The sequence below is a fragment of the Protopterus annectens genome, chromosome 13.part0 (assembly GCF_019279795.1).
Source record: "Protopterus annectens isolate FY-2018-M chromosome 13.part0, PAN1.0, whole genome shotgun sequence".
In the NCBI taxonomy this organism is placed as follows: domain Eukaryota; kingdom Metazoa; phylum Chordata; order Ceratodontiformes; family Protopteridae; genus Protopterus; species Protopterus annectens.
Genome location: NC_056747.1, coordinates 167,374,900 through 167,397,340, shown reverse-complemented (window position 1 = coordinate 167,397,340; position 22,441 = coordinate 167,374,900). Strand labels below are relative to the sequence as shown.

Genomic DNA, 22,441 nt, shown 5'->3' with positions numbered 1-22,441 from the left:
GTGCCTCACATTTTTGTCCTGTCCCTTGTAAAATTTTTGATTTCCTAATAAATCATTTAGGATTACAGTCGGTCAGTAATGCCAGACATTAGGTTTAATGATTTTTGTTTAAAAAAAAAAAAAGTGCATTGTTGTATTAACTTTCTAAATGAATTAGAGGAATATTTAAAAATCGCATGTGTTTTTTGCCTTTAATTTGACCTTTTCCTTTATTCTTGAGTAAAGAAATTGAGAGCTGTGGTAGAAGGTGGGGATGTCCATGAAAATGATATAAGAATTAAATTTTATTGGGACTACAGTACAAATAATGCTTGTTGATATCTGCCTTTCAGTGGAACTGTGATATTGAGTGACATCTAGTGCTAAGTAAGGGCGAAACAGGCTGGTGTTGTCTGAAGCAGGGATAATGTGTTGTACTTGTTCTTTATTTGTTTGACTAGGCAAGAGACCCTTTTCAGCCATGAACCAGACCAAAGGCAGAAAAAATATATATTATACCATGACCCCCCCCAAAACGTGCACGCTGATTGGCCAGCGTGCACATTGTAAATCTAGTTATACTAATGGAAAAAGGTCCGGTCGCCCGGACTTTTTTCCATTAGTATAACTCTACTTTTAAAACACTGTCTCGCTATGTTAAATGGGTTTAACATAGCGAGACAGCTTTAAAATAAGCAACGGAGATCTCCGTTGCTTATTTTAAAGCTGTCTTGCTATGGTAAACCCATTTAACATAGCGAGACAGGTTTTAAAAAGCAACGGAGAAAGCAAGATCTCCGTTGCTTTTTTGTTCGCTATGTTAAATGGGTTTAACATAGCGAAACAGTTTTAAAATAAGCAATGCACATCTCCGTTGCTTATTTTAAAACTGTCTCGCTATGTTAAACCCATTTAACATAGCGAAAACAGTAAAAAGCAACGGAGATCTTGCTTTCTCCGTTGCTTTTTCCCACAGCTCTGATGTACTGCTCAGTCGCGCAGTACATCAGAACTGCCGCGGATGCCAGACATCTACGGAAGGGCAGTAAACAGGCATTATACTATGCCAGTATTTAAGAAAAGTAATAGTTTCTTTTCTTAAATAATGTCATGGTATAATAGCAATAACCCACTTCTGGGTGTGGGTAATGCTGTTACCACGGTTGATTTGTTTGGTCCCTCTGGCTTCGCCCTCGGGACCAAACCACGCCAACCGTGGGTAAATCCAGCATTACCCACACCCAGGCGTGGGATATTGCTATAATAATGCCCCCCCCACCCCAAATGGCAGGGATACTGTAACTCCAGGCATCTTTGTCATAGGATTTCTGGATAGTGAGTTTTTTTTTGTAACATTTATACCAGCTGATGTATTATAGCTTGAACACTTCCTGTAGCCCAGCCTTGAAAGTGTTGTGGTTAGGGATCCCAGTCTCATTTTCCCTTTACTTTGATGGCTATCAGTTTTGATCCTGCTCTGAAATTACTTGGCAGTAAACCCATCCCATTAACTGGCCTGCTGTCCTTCTCTAGCCCTGTATCCAGCATAATGGAGGTTACTGCTTCCAGTCGACTCATCCTTGCCACAGTTTTCTTGGTCTATGCTAGGGACTAGCAAGAACCACTTGCTAGAAGTGATGGAATAGTTGAAGTCGCTCTCTTTTTGCCTCTCCTGATTAACTGAACACCTGGCAAGCACTGTGGCAACTGTTGAATTTTTTTATCCATGGTATCACAGGTGGAGACCCTAAACACACAGAACACCAGCTTGATAAAGCAGCATTGTTTACATTGCTGATTTAAATGTTTTTATGATGTAAATGATTTATTTAATTTATATATTCATTTATTTATATTTTTTACCGGGGTAGTGCATTCATTGATCAACACTGACCAGTTTCAGGCACAAGCCTGGGTGATGATTACCAGACTAAACTGATTTTGCTTACAGACTCTCATTTTATCCATTGGCCATGAAGACAGGAAAGTTTTGTGTTTTTTTAACTTCCTTTCACAGTGCATGCTTTTATTAGTTTTCTTTTTTTCTGGGTCTTTGCTTTTTGCCCATTGCTTGAAATTTGCACTCTGTCCCTGTTATTCTCCAGGTGTTTTAATTCATTAGTTTTGGCTTTTCACTGCATATCCCAAACCTTTTGGTTGTGTGTAGGATTCCGTCTGTTGTCATTTGCCTTGTTCATTCCTCAAAGGGTGAGGATAAGGTAGCGGATTCCTGAGGTGACCATTGTGATTTCTTTTCTAGCTGTCCCCTCCCCCAACATTATGGTCTGACCATAAGCAAATCACCCTTGACATCCACATCCCACCTCCACCCCCCAGTAAGGAAACCTCCATAAAAAACTTCTCCAAAGCCAACTTCATGCTACTGAAGTCAGAAGCGACAAACTTCACAACACCCATGCAGACGGGATCTGGAAGTTCGACTGCGGAATCCTACACTAAGGCACTGTATGAGCACATCCACTTGTGCATGAATCATGCCATCCCAAATAGAACCAAGATGCTCTTCTCCAAAAAAAGGAAGCCAATCTGGTGGTCCCCTGCTATAAACAAACTATACAACAGAAGGAAGAAACTGTTGCAGAAAAGAGGAAAATCCCAGGATGCAAAAAACTCCCTCACCAGCCTCAGTAAGAAGCTGAGATCCCTCATAAAATCCTCAAAAGCTAGTTACAAAAATAAAATTGCCAAAGATTCCAAAGACATCCACAAGGCATTCTATAGTTATGTCAAGAATCTAAATGGCAATGCTCAGATCTGCTCTGAGCTACAACAGAATGGCATTAAATATACTGATCCCAAGGATATTGCCAGTATCCTGGCAGATCAATTTAGTGCCAACTTCACCCCCCTCTCACCCCCTAAAGGGCCCATCTCAATACCAAAAGATTGCCAAATTCCGATGATCACATCCACACAGGTAGAAACAGCACTCTCCAAAGCTAAGATTACAACATCCATGGGACCAGATGACATCCCAGGCTGTGTACTACATGAACTACAAAATGAACTGGCACCCCACCTAAGTGTCATGTTTAATCATAGCCTCACCTCAGGCTTTGTGCCCACTGAGTGGCGCACAGCTACAGTTATCCCGCTCCACAAGGGAGGATCCACCTTGGATCCCGGGAACTACCATCCCATCAGTCTGACAAGCCTGATCTGCAAGGGCATGGAACGCATTATCATGGAACTTATAAACAAAGACATTGGCAACCTCCAGACACTGGACCCCACCCAGTTTGGGTTTGTGAAGGGACGATCTTGTCTACCGAATCAGATTGACTACTTCGAATCGGTCTCCAGAGCTGTGGACGAGGGTAAGGAGGTCCACACAGCCTATCTGGACCTCGCCGAGGCCTTGGACACCATCCCCCACTCTGGAATCATAGATAAACTTATAAAGCTGGGCATAAATCCCTACGTCACTCGATGGGTTGCCAACCGGCTTACTGACAGAACCCAGACTGTAACAGTAGCCAACTCCAAATCCAGCTCCAGACAAGTGAAGTACCTCAGGGTTCAGTCCTGGGACCACTCCTGTTTGGCATCTACTTATCTGAAGTACAGGCCAACACTAAGGGACTTTGGCTAACAAAGTTTGTAGATGACTGCAAACTGGGAGGCATTATTGAATCCCCATATGTGGATATTCTACAAAAAGGCCTTACAGAAACAGGTGCCTGGTGCCAGAGCCATGGGCTCAAGCTTAATGCCAAGAAATGTAGTCCTCCCCTTTGGAAAAAAACTTGTACCCATGAACCACCACATAGGTGGCAGGACACTAAACATCGAAAGTGTGATGAGAGACTTAGGGACACAAGTGGACAGTGGTCTCACTTTTGATAACCACATCTCCACAACCATCAGGAAATCCTTCTACGTGGTACACCTCATCACTAAGGGCTTTTAATCCAGAAAAAAGGAGGTCATTGTCCCACTGTACTCATCCCTCATTAGACCCATTATAGAGTATAATGCCCCATTTTGTATGTACCGCACAAGACATCTGCAACAGCTGGAAAGGCCACAGAAATACCTCACTAAAAAAATCACAGGCCTAAAGCAGATGCCATATGCTGACCGTCTAAAAAAAAAAAAAAAAAAAAAACTCCAGCTATACTCTGTGGCATATCGTCTACTCAGAGGTGATCTCTGCTTAACATACAAGGCCATGTCAAACCCTGAGCTGTTGGACATGCTCCACCTAAAGAAATACCAATCCCTCAGAGCCACACGCTTCAGGGATCTAAACCTTATCACAATGAACAAAACATGCTGGAGGGATAGGTTCCTGACCCAGAGACGACGACTCATACTCTGGAATAGACTGCCCATACATGTCAAGCAGAGCACCTCATTGGACCTCTTCAAAAGGAACCTTGATTGGATGAGAGATAGGAAATTCACCCCGGGGATCATGTCAGTCGCCCTGCTAGACAGGGGCCCAGAGAAATAAATATTGTGAGAAAAAATTTCCAGGGAATTGTTATGGCTAGGCTTGCATAGGCTTAAGGGCCGATAGCCTAGTACCAACCTATGAACATGTGATGTGTACAGTGACAGTGTGAGAAGTGCATATGGACAACAGAGGTCTCTGCCAATCTCATTCCCTACTGTCTACACCACTTTTTATCCCACTACCATTAATGGAGTGCTTGTCTGTGGCAAGCTGGTTTGCCTTCACCAGGATGCATTAACAGACAGTTCTGTTCCATTGTAGTCTTTGATTTTCCCTTCACCCCAGTTCCTGTAACACTTCAGACAGGAGTCTTACTTTGGCTGCTGACATTGCATTTTGTTACCCTGCAGGCCAGAGATTTTGTTACTGTTGAGTTTTTAATTAGGGCATGCTTTTTATCAGCGTTTTGAAATGCTAAATGGTGCATGCTGTTTGATAAATCCAGTACAGATGTTTATTGTCTTGCTGATAGCTGTCTTCATGAAAGTTAATCTTCAGATGGTGATAGTCCTATGTATCTGATGCACCATCTAAGAAGCTACATTTGGTAGACTGGTGGAGAAGTTTGAACTGTGTTCATTATGATTTTTTTCCCCTTTAAACAGGCATTTGGAAATGCAAAAACAGCACACAACAATAACTCTAGTCGATTTGGAAAGTTCATTCAAGTCAATTATTTGGAGAATGGAATTGTCAGAGGGTAAGAAAAGTTTTCCTTCATATTGTGAAAAATAATTGAAATTATTTTATTCAGATTAATGTGCATAAAGTATTGACTTGTATTCTTTGATAGTGTGCTGTTACATAGCACTACATTGGAATTCTTTATCTGGGGAAACTATGTAAGACTGGCATAGTTATAAAATGTTAAACACTGAAGTCATACAATTAAACCAGACAGAGAGGGCTGTATTTTGACTATGAAAGAGGAGAGATTACTTCATAACATGACAAATTGTTTTTTCTCAATGAGCTGGTGGTAGATCTATATAGATGACATTTTGTAGGTGTCATGGTCTGGAGTAGAATAGTAATCTAGCACTGCATGTAACGCATGTAACAACTCGAAGTGTACTGTAGTTTAACTGAGGATGTCCTTCCATGTCACTGTTGGAATTTTCTTTACCCAAGGGATCTCCTGCCAATGATAGCCCAACATTTAGCCAGTATACCAAAGCCTTAAGTTCTTTTGGGCATTGTATGTCTTTGCCAAAAGTCCGAATGCCATTATCCAACATCGGTATGAACACCTTTCTGCTGTGCTGATTACTAAACCTTTTTTTTCTCTCCAGATAAGTGCCCTGTTTGGGTTTCCTCCATTCCTTTTCCTTGTACTTTGTTGTGTTCATGCCATCCAGGAAGCGAAAAATGTCAGTTTGGGAGGCAGATTCCCCATAAAGACCATCCTGACCAGTGCCTCTCTTGTTTGCATGCTTCCCAAGATCATACACAGTTTTCTCTCTGCCAGGCATTTGTGCCCAAGACCCTACATAGTCGCCTCTCCTCTTTATCCATTTATCTTGAGAACCTGCAAATTAAGCTGTTGGTTCAGGGTACAGTGTCGGAATCCTCCCACTCCAAAGGCTAGCTGTCTGCCAAGACATTGAACAAAAAGTCATGTCTGATCTAGCTGATGTCCAGCCTCCCCAGAGTCTGTCCATTTCTTACTTCAGATTCTTATGCTGTGACCCCATCACAGGCTGGTATGGATCCAAATTTTTGCACATCCTCTGAGACTTTTCAAAACAAATGTACTTCACATTGAAGTGGAACCTCAGGTGATAATATCCAAAGGATCGAGGGGGATTCCTGAGATTTTAGTGAGGGAAGAGATTTCTCCCACTATTATGGAGTGGCGTAAGGGGATCTGATATTCCAAGGGTATTTTGAGTGGACATACCACATAAAAAGAAAAGACAGGCATATGTTCCCTGTTGTGAAGGATCCCCAGTGTGAATGGCAGGATTTCACTCTGGTTTTTTAATACTCTGATAGCCTTTAAGCTGCCTCTAGAGGTGTCTGTTCTTGCTCCCCCCAGTCTTCCACTCCTCCAGTCAAGAGGCCTGTGGAGTTTGATTCCTCAGGTGAGGATGTAGACTTAGGGAGCAATCCCTAACTTATTCTTCCCAAACGCATTCTCCCTTGGACTACAGTTCAGTGGAGGAGGAGGATTCCTTAAGTCTAGACTCTCCTTTGGAAGAGCTCTGTTATAGGGATACCATTACCCGCATGGTGTACTGTTGTACGTGATATTATTCCCAGGTTTCTGATATTCAAAAAATGCGTTATGAACTCTTACAGATGGAATCTCCCAAACCACCTGCTGTCCCTCCTGTTCTGGGTGCCCGTTTAGATACCTTTCCAGCAGCTTCTGTAGCCCTTGACTCTCAGCCTCCTGCATAGAAAAGAACAGGTTCTACAGCGTGTCCAAGGAGTGCAAATTCCTTTATAAATGCCCTTTTGCTGACCCTTCTGTATCGTCAGTCCCTTGTGACAAGCCATCCAAGTTACTGCCTTCCACCAAGCTGCTACCTTCTGATAAGGATAGTAAAGCCATAGAAAGGTTGGGCAAGAAATGTTACACTGCTGTTTCCTTGTCCTTTAGGACCATCAACTACCAGACTCATATGACCAGGTATGGTTTTGGCTGTCTCTTAGGTTTCTAAGATGGTTTCTGACCTTCCTGAGTCTGAGGGAAGGCTTCAGCCTTTTCCCTTCTGGGCTGCACTTTGCAAGTTTCTTGCCATTCATTCAAATGCAGCTGATGCCTTTGCTTCAGTTATGAGGCATTATTCCTGGATTCCTTTTCAGGCTTTGCCTGATGACATCAAGGCCAAACCTTTGGATGCTCCTTTGGATAACAAAAGCCTTTTTGGATATGCTGCTGCCGACCTTTTCATGCTCCATCAGGACAAGGGTAAAGCCTTGTAGTAGCTAAAACATATTTTTGTCTCTCCTATTCCTAAGTTTCAGAGGAATTATCTTTCCAAGTCTGCTTTTGTTCACAGGCAGTTTCTCTCCTCTCCTGAGGGGAAGAAGGGTTGGAGGAGTGTGCTTCTTCCTAGGTCTGCTCAAAGTCCTGCCTCCCAGAAACAGTTTTTTCAGGACAAGCCAGGTTCTGTTTGGATTGCTTCCCCTCCCCTCAGCCAGGTTCCCTTGTCCCTCTGCCTTTCCCCCTCTCCCCCAAATTGGCTACGACTCACTTCTCTTTGTCCTTTATCCATCAGGGATATTTCATGGTTTGGATGCCCCTTTCTTCCTTTTCAGGCATTGCTCAATCTCCTCTGGAGCAACTTTCTCATTTCCCAGAGGTTCTTCACTCTGTTTTGTATCAAGGCACCATTCAAGCTGTGCTTACCACTCATGGAGGGAACATTTTTTAATTCCAGAATCTTGTTGGTCCCAAGAAAGGCAGAGTACATGGAGACCAAGTCTGGATCTTTCCCTGCTAAACACCCTTCTCAGGATTCCTTTTGAATGATGCCCCTTCAGATCGATATTGTATCCTCTTCTACTTAGGCCTTGCTAGTGTCTGTGGATCTTGAGAATGGATACCATCACATCCCCATCCATCCTCTCTATAGGAAATTTTCTCTGTTTCTTCCTTGTATTTTCAGTTTTGTGCTTTGACCTTTGGCTCCTGTACTACCCTCACGGGTATTTGCCAAATGCCTTACTCCTGTCATTGTTTTTTGCAGGCTTTGAGGTATTAGGATTTTTCCCTATCTAGGCGATCAGCTTATTCAAATTCCTCCTACCAGCAGTCTGCCTCGGGATCTCCGGTCTACTACTTGTCTATTACACAGACTGGGGTTCACCTTAAGCCTCCAGAAATCTTTTCTGACACTTTTTCTCAGGATCATATTTTCCTCAGATACTAGCTTCAGATGGTTCCCATGTTGTCATCCCTTCTTGCCTCCAAGGTTCTCTCTATGATAACCTTTTTGCAATCTCTTCATCCTCTGGCATCTGCCACAGCCAGGGAGTTTCTCAGAGTCCAGGAGTTCATGGCTTCCACCATCCTCATGCTCTCTTGCCAGGCTCCATATATGAGGAAGCTTCAGTGGTGTCTCGTATCTGTGTGGCTTCAGCTTTGCTACCCCCTGGAGTTCCTGGTGACCTTCCTACCTGTCACAAGCATCAGTGGATGTTCTTAGTGTTGCACTGTTGCAGTCATCACATTTGGGTTATCTGCCTGCAGATAGCCCTCAGCCGGCCTGAATACCAGAGTCTTCGGATTTCTGTGTCTGATGCTGTCTCTTCTTCCATGACGTCAGGTCGTCACGGGTGTAAAACATGCAGCCAACGCAATTACATCAGTCTTTCTTGCCATGCGGTGCCTGAAGCAGAAGCAGTTCGCAAGTGCCAGTTGGCCGTCTCCTGAAAATTTCATTTTCGAGTTTCAGACTGTCAGAAAAGATAAGTAACCCCATTGGGGATCCTTTTTCTTGTTCTAACCGATGTCAGTAAAAGTTAACAATTGTCTTACTTGTGGAAAGCAAATACCTCGTAGAGATTTTCATTCGTAGTACATCCCTTGCTTAGGCCCAGACCACGTCGTCCCTCGCTGTAGGTTTTGTGCCTTGTTCAACGCCCGAACTATGCATGGCTGGGCTATTTTTGCAGGCAATTACTTTTGTACTCCGAAATGGCTTCGTTAAGCCATCCGACTACCGATCTTCTGAAAAAAACATAAGGATAAAGACAGGGACCGATCGCATAGGTCCAAAACTGCCGACGACACTTCTGTTAAGCTAGTCGCCAGTCTGCTGGTACTCAGTAAGGTGCTTCTGCAGCCCCTGATACCCGCTACTTCAGATTTGCAGGCCTCTACTGAGACCCATTCGGAGACTGACATGCTTCTAAGACTATGGAACCTGTGGATATCTCTACCTTGGGTGGGTCTGGAGCCGCTGTGCAGGCACCGGCTTCTGAGGGTGTATTCAGGCCTACAGACATTCATATTAAACAAACGCCATTGTTTTCATCCAGGCCAAAAACGCGCACCACACCTAGAAAACAGACGACCAAACTGTCTGCTCAGGCCTATATGCCTCAAAAACAAATACTTAGAATGGCTGAAGACCTTATTACCTTAATTAGGGGAAGCCAGCCTTCCCTCTCTGAGACCTAGAACTGATTTTCTTCCCGATTCCTTCTGATCAGGAATCTGATATTTCTGCTCCTGATTACCCGGATTTGTCCCTTAGGATTCCATTCAGTCTGCTTCCCCCTCAGGAAGATCTTTCTTTTGGTGAAATCTTGCATACTCTTAGGGAGCATTTTCGCTGGGAAAGCCAGGATTACTCTGAGTCCAAAAAGAGACTTAGGGAATTTTTACTCTTGCCTCAGCACAGGCCTTTAGCTATCCCTCCTGTTCTGGACATTGTAGATGAATCTTTCTTGGAATCTAGCCTTACCCAGACACTTCATCTCCAGCTCCCAGGAAAACCTGACTGGTATTAGAGTACCTGACTCTCAAGTTCCTCTTCAAGAATCCTCCTGCAGATCCAGAGACCATTTCCCAAGGACCAAAAGGCATTAAGGCTAATGCTGCCAAAAATCCTACCCCTTCTGATAGAGATTCTAGAGCCTTAGACAGATGGAGTAAGAAAGTATACACACCTGCTACTTTGGCCATTAGGGCTTTAAATTGCCAGTTTCATATGTTAAAGTATGAACACAAAAAAATTGCACGATTTAATGCATTCTGCAGAACAAGTTGGTAAACATACTTTGCAACGTGGTTTTGATGCTTTAGAAGCATCTTGCAGGGCTGCTGTCACTGGGTCTGTACTTAGAAGGCATGCTTGGCTTAAGGAACAAAACTTGCCAGATCATGTTAAAGCTAAATTGCTGGATGCTCCCTTAAACCAAGACCGCCTTTTTGACAACAAAGCAGAAGTCCTCCTCAAAAGGATGGAGGGAAAAGCTAAATCTGTGCAAACTGTTAAAGATTTCCTACAAGTACAGCTTCCCAGAATTCAGTAGGTATTGGCCTTCAAAGAACTGGTCCTTTCCAGTCCCTTCCAGGCCTATTTGGTCCAAACCCAGGAACAGCAGACCACCTAGGCTACAGTCTCAGGCTACGCACAGACCTAAGCAATGGGGGGCTCCCACTTCCGAAGTAGGAAGTAGTAAGCCACCCTCCTACGGAAAAATGGCACAGTGACTTAACCTTAACCCTTCCAAGCCCTGCTCAACTACCTGCTCCCTTAGGAGGAAAGCTCGCCCTGCATGCAAAAAACTGGGAACTCATTACCCAGGACAAATGGGTTTTGAACATAGTCTCCTAAGGTTACAGATTCCATTTCCACACACTGCCAACCCCAAATGGTTGGCCAGACCTACCCCCAAATCAATGTGTGGAGGCCCAACAGCAGGTTCTCTCTCTTCTCAGTATCAGGGCTATTCAGTCTGTCCCAGCAGAACAAAGGAGACAAGCTTTTATTCAAGACTTTTTCTGGTACCCAGAAAAGACAACTACTGGCATCCTATCCTGGACCTCTCTATTCTCAACACCTTTCTGGTAATTCCAAAATTTAAAATGCTAACTCTCCAGCAGCTTCTTCCTATGTTAGCCAAGGATGCCTGGCTGGCTACCCTAGACTTAAATGAAGCTTACCTACACATCGCAATAAAGGAATCCTGTAGGAAATGCGTACGCTTCAGGGCAGGCTCCATGCACTATCAGTTCCCTGCACTTCCCTTTGGCTTATCTACTCCGCCCAGGATATTCACAAAGTGTCTAGCTCCAGCCATTGCATTTTGCAGGAAGAGAAATATTCAGATTTACCCATACCTTGACGATTGTCTGATTCAGGCAGAAAGCCAGGACTTGCTGTTACAACACCTGGCATTCGTAAAGAAACTTCTAACCTGACTAGGGTACACCAGCAACAAAAAGAAATCTCCCTTAGTACCCTGCCAACAGAACGTATTCCTGGGAGCAAGCTTGAACACAACTTCCCAGATGGCATTCCTCACTCAGGAGAAACAAGTTTATTTGACAACCTACTTCAAACTATTGGCCACAAAACCCCAGCTATCTGCAAGGAAAATATTACAAGCCCTGGGGTTCATGGCCTTTTGCATTCTACTAATTCCATATGCAAGACTGCATATGAGGAAACTCCAATGGTATCAAAAAAGCCATTGGTGTCAACATTCTCAGGACCTGGAGACAATGATTTCTATCATTCCTTGTATGAAGATAGAGTTCCTTTGGTGGGCAGAGGCCTGCTACCACAGCAAGGGACTCCCTTTCACTCTACCCCCTACTGCCCAAACCCTAACAGATGCATCAGACTATGCATGGGGGGCTCACATGGCAGGGGAGTGCATTCAGGGCAAATATAACCAGAGACAGATGCACTTGCATATCAATCAAAAAGAAATGTTAGCTGTACAGAATGCTCTTGACAGCCTTCAAAGACCGTATTCTTCCAGCACAGCTATTGATAAAGACAGACAACACCACATTTATGTGGTACGTAAGCAGGGGGGAACCCACTCATACCCTCTCTGCAAACTAGCCATGGCTCTGTGGAACACAGCCTTGAGCTACCAAGTACAGCTACAAGCTCAGTTCCTGCCAGGCAAACTAAATTCACTGGCAGACTTGAGCAGAAATCTCATGGACCCACACAAATGGAAACGAGATCCCAAAATATTCAACCTCTTGAGGAACAAATGGGGGACCCCAGGGTTAGACCTGTGTGCCTCCCCTCAGAACTACCAATTGAACAAATTCTGCACAAGAACTCCCCACAGTCAAGCTTGTAAAGTGGATGCCCTGTCCTTTACCTGGGAAAGCTGCTCGGTTTATGTCTTCCCCCACTCTGCCTCTCCTCTCAAATGTTCTACTAAAGATCAAACAGGACAAGCCAAGGTCAATACTGATTGCACCAGATTGGTCACGCCAGCACTGGTACCCCCCCTATTGCACACTGACACTGCTGCAACCATGGCACCTGCCTCAGACCCCTTCCCTGCTGTCCCAGCAGGCGGGCCAGATTCTGCACCCTCAGCTTCAAACCCTGAACCTTGCAGCCTGGCTAATTCTTGGAGCTCTCCTCTACCATCCCTCAGTAAGAAGGTGCTGGATGTAATTCTGGAGGCAAGGAGGCCTAGTACTAGAAATTCCTATGCTGAAAAGTGGAAAAGATACTGTTCCTGGAGCCAGGCTCAGGGGATGGGCACAACTGTGCCCAGCTTACCTCATTTTCTACAGTACTTAACAGAAATGCTCCACAAGGGCCTATTCTTTTTATCAATCAAAATTCATGCCTCAGCCATTTCAGCACGTTATAATACTGAGCCACCTGTCTTTTCTCACCTCTTGCTAAAAAAATTCTTTAGAGGGGCCAAAAATTTAAGACCCCCCCCCCCCCGGAGAGCTCCCACTCCAGCCTGGGACCTTAACTTTGTATTGGAAAAGCTCCCCCCCCCTTTTGAACCCAGCTGCAACAGCAGAGTTGAAATTCCTTTCTTGGAAAACAGCCTTCCTTCTAGCCATTACTTCTGGAAGAAGAGTGTCTGAATTACAGGCCCTCATGGCAGTGGAACCCTTTATTATCTTCCATGCAGACAGGGTTTCCCTCAGGACTAATCCTTCCTTTATGCCCAAGGTGGTGTTTAGTGTGGCCCTAAATCAGTCCATTCATTTGCCTACTTTTTTTCCCTAATCCACAAAACAAAGGGGAACGAATACTGCACACTCTGGACGTGCACAGACAGCTTAGATTTTATTTGGACAGGACTAAGCCTCTCAGAAAATCTGCTAGTTGGCTTTGCTGCAGGGACAGAGGGGAAGGCCATTTCAAAGCTAACAATTTCCAAATGGATAGCCCATTGCATTCATTTCTGCTACAAGCACCATGGAAAACCTACCACACAAGGGGATAAGATCATATTCCACCAGGGCTGCATCTACCTCTGTGACTTTTCTCAGAGGAGTCCCTACCAGGGACATCCTAGAAGCTGTTGCCTGGAGCTCCGTATGTACCTTCACTAAGCATTACCACATGCCTATCTTTTCTAAATCCAGAGCTGGATTTGCCACTGCAGGCTTGCAGGGCTTAATAGCTGGCCCTAATGCTCTCTGACTTCCTCCTTCCTTCCTTAGCTTTGGGAATCAACCCAAATGTGATGACTGCAACAGTGAAACATGAAGAACATAGTACAGTTGTGTACACTTACCATAAATGTAGATGTTCGAGTGTATTCACTGTTGCAGTCCTGGATGTCCTTCATGGATGCATCTGCAGTCATAACAAGTGGGTTGTCCTGTCGTCAGGCAGCCCTGTCGGCGGATTCCAAAGTCCGGGTCCGGCTTCGCTGATGTCGCACTCCACCCGGCGTCATCTCTGTTGGTCTTCGGGTATAAAAGCATCAGCCGCCATTTTCCTCAGTCTTTCTTGCCGCGTGGCGCCAAGCAGAAGCTGTTCGCAAGTGCGGTCGGTCGGATCCAGAGATTACTTCTACGAATACTACTCGAAGACTTCTAAAGCTAAGTACCCGTTGGGGACTCTTTCTTGCCTCAGCCGATGTCAGAAAAAGTTAACAATTGTTTAACCTGTGAAACAAATACCTCATAAAGATTTCCACTCTTACTGTCTGCCTTGTTTAGGCCCAGCCCACAACGTAGCAGCCTGTTCGGCCTGTGCCTCTTTTAACCGACGAGCGGCGTCGGTCGGAGTTTGCAGAACAGTTTTTCGGTACTGATTTTGCGTACATTATGCCGTCGGATCCTCCGACTACACAATCTTCAAAAGCAAAGATAAAGACCGACACTCGGTCGCGGTTTCGGCGAAACCACGGCAAAGCCAACCGCTAGTGTCTCGGTTTCGGCCGAAACCGAGAAAACTGCTCAAAGTACAGCTGAACCTATTCTTACAACTGAGGCCCCTGCTACAATTCTTGAATCGACCTCAGAAATTTTACCCACTACGGTGGTTGACTTATCAGACACCATCCCCTTGGATGTCTCTACCCCAGCACGTGGTGCTGCTAGGCCTCCAGCAGCCATGTCCATTAAGGCTTTCGCCAGGGCTAAAGCAGCCAAGACTACTAAATCAGTGCCTGTTAAACCCCCATCATCCAGGCCCTCTTCTAGTTCTCAAATGCTTTCTTTGGCAGAAGATTTAATTTCTTTAATTAGAGGATCTCAATCTCACCCAGACAGGGCCTCTCAGCCCCAGAGAAGAGACCTAGGACAGAGCCCCTGAGCCAGTGTCTTCTGATGATTCTGCTGATGAATCAGACATAACTGACCAGCCTGAGGCTCCCTTCTCCAATTTTGAAGATTCTGATGCTGAAGAATCCATTCCAGCTGCTTCCCCACCAGAAGAATTCTCCTTTGGGGAAACCTTGCATGCCATGCGAGAACAGTTCCAATGGCAGCAACAGGATTTCTCAGACTCCAGAAAAAGACTTAGGACCTTTCTACACCTCCCACAGCACAGGCCCTTAGCTATACCTCCTGTTCTCTCTGTGGTGGATGATGCTTTCAATGATGTTTGCTCCGCTCCAGATTCTTTACCACCAGCCCCTGCCAAACCAGGCAGATTTTACAGGGTGCCAGATACTCATCACCACCTTTACAAGGCCCCACTTGCAGACCCAGAAACTATATCCCAGGGTCCCAAGGCAGTAGCAGCGACCACAGCTAAAACCCTATTCCTTGCGAAAGGGAAGCAACGTCACTAGACAGATGGGGTAAAAACGTCTACACTTCAGCTACTCTCCGAGCTAGAGCTTTTAAACTGTCAGTTTCACATGATACAATACCAAGAGTTTATGCTTGATCAGTTAACTAAAAAACTAACTACTGATGAATCTCTTGATAAGAAATATATATTAGAGATGGTAAATAACATACAACAGGTTAGCAACCATTCCTTAAAATGTGGCTATGATGCACTGGAGGCTTCATTTAGATCAGCCATGACAGGCACAGTGATAAGAAGGCATGCATGGCTAAAGGAACAACCTTACGGATCATGTTAAAGCTAAGTTGCTAGATGCTCCTATGGACAAGACAAGTTTGTTTGGTACACCTGCCCAGCAGGTTATGAAGAAAATGGAAGAAAAGGCAAAATCTGTTCAAACTGTTAAAGATTTCTTGCAGGTTCAACCCCAAGGTTTAGCAGGAACTGGCCTGCCAAAATTGGTCCTTTCCTGACTCCACAAAATTTCAAAGGGGCAGGAATAGGCGTTCCAGAGGCAGAAACCAATCCAGAGGAGGTGCCTACAGAGGGGCGACAGTGGCAAGGTAACAATAGAGGCACGGACACAGCCACTGCCACTACATCAGCACAACCACAGTGACTTAATCCTAAATCCGCCTACCAGGGAACAAATAGCAGCTCCTCTAGGCGGAAAGTTAACCTTATTTTCAAAGAACTGGCACTACATAAAAGACAAGTGGATTTTACAAACCATAGATCAAGGTTACCGGTTTCACTTCCACACTTTACCAGTCAAAGAGGAATGCCAAATCTACCTCCAAATCAAAAACAGAGGCTCTCGCTAGATAATGGAGTTAGCAAACATGAGAGCTGTGGAAAGAGTGCCAACAGCAGAACAAGGAAAGGGGTTCTACTCCAGACTATTCCTAGTTCCAAGAAAGGAAAAAAGTTGGAGACCAATTCTCGACCTGTCCACCTTAAATACATACATCATTGTCCCAAAATTCAAAATGCTGACCCTCAGCAACTTCTTCCCATGCTGGGCAAGGAGTCTTGGCTGGTAACTCTAGATCTCAAGGAGGCATACCTGCACGTCCCCATTCGACCAATCTGCAGAAGATACCTCAGATTTCTTGCAGGATCAGAGCACTATCAATTCTCAGCATTGCCCTTTGGCTTATCTACTGCCCAGAGTATTCACAAAATGCCTGGCATCAGTAATCGCCATTGCAGACTACAGGAATTCAAATTTACCCATACCTGGACGACTGCCTGTTACAAGGGGACAACAAAAGCAAGCTGACAACAGATTTACAAAGGGTCATTTACTTGCTACAAGGACTGGGATACACAGTCAATTTACAAAAGTCAAGACTGATACCATCCCAAACAAGGACATTCTTGGGCGGAATTGGACACAGTACAACAAATGGCATTCCTGACTACAGAAAACAAAAGAACTTCCTCTTTACTTCTTGGCACTAACAAAACTGAACAAATTAACAGCAAGAAAATTTCTACAGGCCTTGGGCTTCATGGCATCATGCATAATCTTGGTCCCATTGCCAGACTACATATGAGGAAACTACAGTGGTACCTAAAGAATTTATGGTCCCAACACAGACACAGTCTAGAAACAGAAATCCCACTAATTCCATGCTTAAAACAGGAGTTCTATGGTGGGCTCAGGCATGCCAGTCAAACCCAGGCCTGCCCTTCGCAGATGTCAACCAAGCCAGACCATCACAACAGGCGCTTCAGACCTGGGATGGGGGCCCACATGCTGGACAAATGCGTGCAAGGATTGTGGACACAGGATCAACTTCACCTGCACATCAATCTAAAAGAAATGCTGGCAGTAAAACTGGCAATCCAAAATTTCAAACCATTCCTCAAGAGGGCCAGTTGATGATAAGGACAGACAACACCACAGTCATGTGGTACATCAACAAACAGGGAGGCACTCATTCATACCCCTATGCAGAATGACCTTGGAGCTGTGGACCCTGGCACTCAGCTACAACATTCAGTTACAGGCAATATTTGTACCGGGAAAAGACAATACTCTAGCAGACATACTAAGCAGAACCACTTCGGTTGCCCACGAATGGAAGCTGCACCGGACATCTTCAAGACCATCTCAAAGAAATGGGAATGCCACAGATAGACCTATTCGCATCACCTCTCAATCACCAGCTCAAAAATTCTGCACAAGGACATTCCACCCACTAGCATGGAAAGTGGACTCACTCTCCTTCAACTGGAAAGGCCTAACAGCATATGCATTCCCACCTCTTCCTTTGATACACAAGGTACTACTAAAAATCAAGGAAGAACGTCCAAGGATAATCCTGATAGCCCCAAACTGGCCAAGACAACACTGGTACCCACTACTGAAGAGCATGTCTCGAACAACATGTGGCCAATACCCTGATGCCTTTGATGTTAACTCAGAACAACTACAGCATCATCCATCCAAACCTAAAAGCGCTCCGACTCACTGCATGGAACATCACATAGCAGCAGCTAATCCAGAACTTTCACAAAGAGTTAAAGACATTATTCTTGAAGCACGCAGACCTTCAACAAGAAAGAACTATGCTGGAAAATGGAAAAGGTTTGTCATTTGGAGTACCGAAGAGGAAAAGATGTGTCAAACATAGATATGCCTAACATTCTGGAGGATCTGGGCGAACTTCTTCATTCAGGCCTGTCCTACTCCTCCATCAAGATACATGCTTCAGCTATTTCAGCAGAATACAGCTTTGATCCACCTGTTTTTTCACCCTTTGCTCAGACAGTTCCTCAGAGGAATCAAGAATGTAAAACCTCCAAGGAAACCACCATTACCAGCTTGGGACTTAAACTTTGTGCTAGAAAAGTTGACACTAGCACCCTTTGAACCAGCAGCAACAGCAGACCTACAACACCTGTCATGGAAAACTGCTTTCCTACTGGCAATTACTTCAGCAAGGAGGGTTTCAGAACTACAGGCCTTAATGGCAGTGCAACCCTTCCTAATCTTCCACCAAGATAGAGTGTCCTTGAGGACTAATCCTACATTTATGCCTAAGGTGGTATCCAGGTATCTTTAAACCAGGCAATCCACCTACCTACCTTCTTTCCCAACCCACAAAACAGAGGGAAAGAATACTGCATACCTTGGATGTACATAGACAAGACCGCTACTACTTGGACAGAACAAAAAATAGCAGAAAGACTGACCAACTTTTTGTAGCCTATGCAACAGGAAGGGAAGGAAAAGCTATTTCAAAACAGACAATCTCCAAATGGATAGGAAATTGCATACGATACTGTTACTCCTTCCATGGAAAACCAATTCCACAGAACATAAGACCTCATTCTACAAGGGCAACAGCCACTACCACAGCCTTCTTACGAGGAGTGGCAGCCAAAGACATTATTGAGGCGACTACTTGGACCTCCGTGCATACATTTGCCAAGCATTATAATTTGCCTCTTTATTCCAGATCCCGAGCAGGGTTTGCCACTGCTGTACTGCAAGGGATCCTAAACACACCATAATCTACCTTTAACCTCCTCCCTAGTTGGCTATGGTATTCTACCCACTTGTTATGACTGCAGATGCATCCATGAAGGACATAGTACAGTTTTGTACCTACCATAAATGTAGATGTCCGAACTGGATAGCATCTGCAGTCCTCCCTCCTTCCCTCTGTGGTACTCTAGGTGTTTACCCTCCTATAGCTAGCTGTTGGGGAGTCTTTATGGTGTGTTGTTTGTATATATGTACATATATGCTTATTGTTGTGTTTACCTCTATCTATTTGGAAACATTGGCATCTATCCAAATTCTACCCTGCAAGAGGACTACTGGCATCTGGGGCAAGAAACACTGAGGAAAATGGCGTTGGCTGATGCTTTGCCGAAGACCAACAGAGATGGCGTCGGGTGGAGTGCGACATCAGCGAAGCCAGACATCGGCCGACTGCAGGGCTGCCTGACGACAGGACAACCCACTTGTTATGACTGCAGATGCTATCCAGTTCGGACATCTACATTTATGGTAGGTACAAAACTGTACTTTACCCTCCCTCCAGCCCTCTGATTTCTCTTGGCTGTACCTTTCCTTCTTGCTTGGTATATTTATTTTTTCTGGTGTATTTGCGTTTTGATGGGGGTATACCATACCATATAATTGCTTCCCATTGTGGGGGCACCTGACATCTGGGACAAGAAAAACTGATGTAATGGCGTCTGCTGCATGATTTATACCCCCTGATGACCTGATGTCATGGAAGAGACAGCATCCGACACAAATCCGAAGACTCTGGTATTCAGGCCGGCTGAGGGCTACCTGCAGTCACATCATCTAAATGTGATGACTGCAACAGTGAATACACTTGAACATCTACATTTATGATAAGTGTACACAACTGTACTTTGATTCATCGATTCTCTTTCAATCTGGGGCTTGCTTTTCAAGCTCCATTTCCCACTAAAGAGCTTTTTACAGATGCCTCTGACAAGGGGTAGGCTGCTTCCTGTAGCCCCTTAAGGTTGAGGGTTTCTGGCCTCCTCATATTAGGTCAGACCACATCAGTGTAAAAGAGATGTGGGCTCTGCTTCTAGCTCTTCAGGCTTTTTATTCAGTCTTTCAGTACAGGCACCTCAAAGACTTCACAGGTGAAACCACATTGATGTGGTATGTAAACAAGTTGGGGGGGGGGGGGCATGAGGTCCTGACTTCTTTGCAGAGAAGCTCTTCAGATCTGGGATCTAGCTGTCCAGTATCAAGCGAGTCTTCCAGCAGTTTACATTCCCTCCAAGCACAGTCTATTAGCAGATTCCTTGAGCAAGTTCAGCACCCAAGTTCATGAGTGGATGCTGTACAGAAATGTGTTCCAAGACATTGTCCATAGGCGGAATATTCCTCAAAGATCTTTTTGCCTCCCCTCTGAACAGATAACTTCCTCTATTCTGTTTGAGTCCCAAGTCATCTGGCTTGGAAAGTGGCCACTCTGTGTTTCCCTTGAAAGGGATATTTCTTCATGCATTTCCCCTCTTCCTCTGTTGCCACAAAATCTGCCCAAGGTGGCCAATGAATTGTCCCTTAATCAAATAATTAATCTCCCTGCCTTGCAATTTGCCATTGAGAAGGTTCTTCACACCTTGTATTTGCATAGACAGTGTAGTTATTGTTTGGGTAAAACTAAAGTTTATCGATATATCTGAGCAGCTTTTTGTTTCCTTTCATCCCAGGACTATGGGATTGGCTGTTTCTAAGCAAACCATCTCTCCTGAATTTCTTAGGCCATTTCTTTTTTGTTATTTTCATGGTAGATGTCTTTCCTCATCTGTAAAGGCCCATTCTGTGAGGGAAGTTGCATTTTCTGTTGTCTTGTTCAAGAATCTGGATACCAATTCCATCCTTGAGGCTGCTACTTGATCTTCTGTGCATACTTTCACTAAGCATTACAAGTTGCATCTTATTTCCAGGGCCAGGACAGGCTTTGCCAGGGCTATGGTGCATGGGTTTGTAGAGGGGCCTTCTGTGCCTTCCTCCTTCCTTGGCTTCCTCTAAAGCGGTTGTACTCTCCCTTAGGTAAAGAATACTGCAGCAGTGATATGGAAGGACATAGTACCATTATGTAAAATCTTACCATAACAGTAGATGTCCTGCTCTTCACTGTTGTAGTATTCGGTCCCTCCCTGCTAACCCCTGTGTCATAGCTCTTGCCTTGCATTTTTGGTTCACTCTCCTTGCTGAGGGGTTCCTGTTTCTCTTTCTTTTTCCCTTCTGGATGCACGTGTTCTTACTGTTATTGAGGGTTTTCTGTTCCTCCTGGGGCTTTTTCATTTCTGATTGTGTGTGTCCATACTTCAATTGCGTATGCCTTATTTGCATGGGGGGAGCATACGTGTGACATACAGCATCCATTAGAGCTAAAGACTTGAATATAATGGCCAGACAATAGACTATCCTTGGCCGGAGAATCCTTGTATAAAGAATACTGCAACAGTGAATAGGACATCTACTGTTACGGTAAGATTTTACAAAACTGTACTTTGCTGTTGCATATGCAGTAGATAGAGAAGTGGAGAGGATGCTTGAAACGCAGCATTCCTTGTATGTCATCATACTGGGTATACCAGTGTTTCCTCAGATTATCGCTGGTTAAGGATGAGTTTTCTATTTCAGTAGGAACATAAACCGACTGCAGTGGACAGACTGAGACTTACAGAACCCACACCTGGATGAGGTTTCCTGTTTCCACACCTTGCTTTGAGCTGAACAGTATGACTGGACAAGACTTGAGTGAAATGTATGAATTAAGCTGGGGTCTGGGGGCCAACAGGCTCCTAGAAACTGTGGGGTCCTAAATATTCTGTGGTGCATTTGGGAGCTTTTTTCCAATCTTTTGATCAAGTTATGATAAAATATTTTACTAAGGAAAGAAATTCAGTTTATTTTCTTTCAAGGAAGAAATCCTTTGTCTCCAAGTTTTAACATTGAACACTGTCAAAAGTAGTATGTCCCAGTAAACTGAGAAGACAGATGATTACAAAGAAGGATATCTGGAAATAATGCTGCTTTTTATTCTAAAAAAAAAAAGAAGCCACTTTTAATGCACTGCTTTAGTGTTAGATTGGGATTATAGTGAAAGAAAAAATGGACACGATTGTATTTTTAAAATTGTTATCATACATGTACACTAAGTGTTCTGACCCGTACCCCCAAAATTTAGAGACAAGAATCTTGGACCAACTTAAATATTGCACTTAAAGATGTAGAAAGTTGCTAGAATAAGTTGTTTTGTATTTGTAAGCATTTTCCAAGCAATAAGTATAAAAATCTCCTGTCTTTCATTTAGTGACTACAGTTGCCAATAATTTGTGAGAAAATCACAAATCTTGAGCAGCACACCAAAACACGAGGCAGTGTCACAGACAGACAAGTAATACCCTTCCCATATGCACAGACACACACATTATGGCCACTTGTAAGACCGTGTGCACCTCAGATATCTGGTTGCTATCAAATAAATTTTTAAATAAAAGCCCAAAATTGTATTTCAGCTCGCCACTGTCAGAACTGTACAGGGCAACCCACTGCAAAACCCCTCTGCTCTTTCATCCTCTTAGTCCAAGAATCTGGCTGCACTAAAAGTTGTAAGAACAACAATCCTTGCATTGTATTTTCTGAAGGATTTGAAGTCTGAAACAGAAATGTCATTATTTAGCAACTGCAGTCCTTAATTTGCCAGAAAGTGGGAAAAAAAAAGTTTTAAAGCCTTTTAATTGCAGA

At 44.2% G+C, this 22,441-nt stretch overlaps 1 protein-coding gene across 1 annotated transcript in view; it reads left to right on the top strand.

Annotated features, from left to right (window-relative positions):
* The window catches only part of LOC122787855 (unconventional myosin-IXb-like), a 550,285-nt gene that overhangs the window by 489,918 nt on the left and 37,926 nt on the right, over positions 1-22,441 (top strand). Inside the window, exons 2-3 of the mRNA XM_044054771.1 lie at positions 5,065-5,159; positions 5,253-5,301. Coding sequence (XP_043910706.1) covers positions 5,065-5,159; positions 5,253-5,301 — 144 coding nt within the window. The remainder of the gene's footprint in view (positions 1-5,064; positions 5,160-5,252; positions 5,302-22,441) is intronic.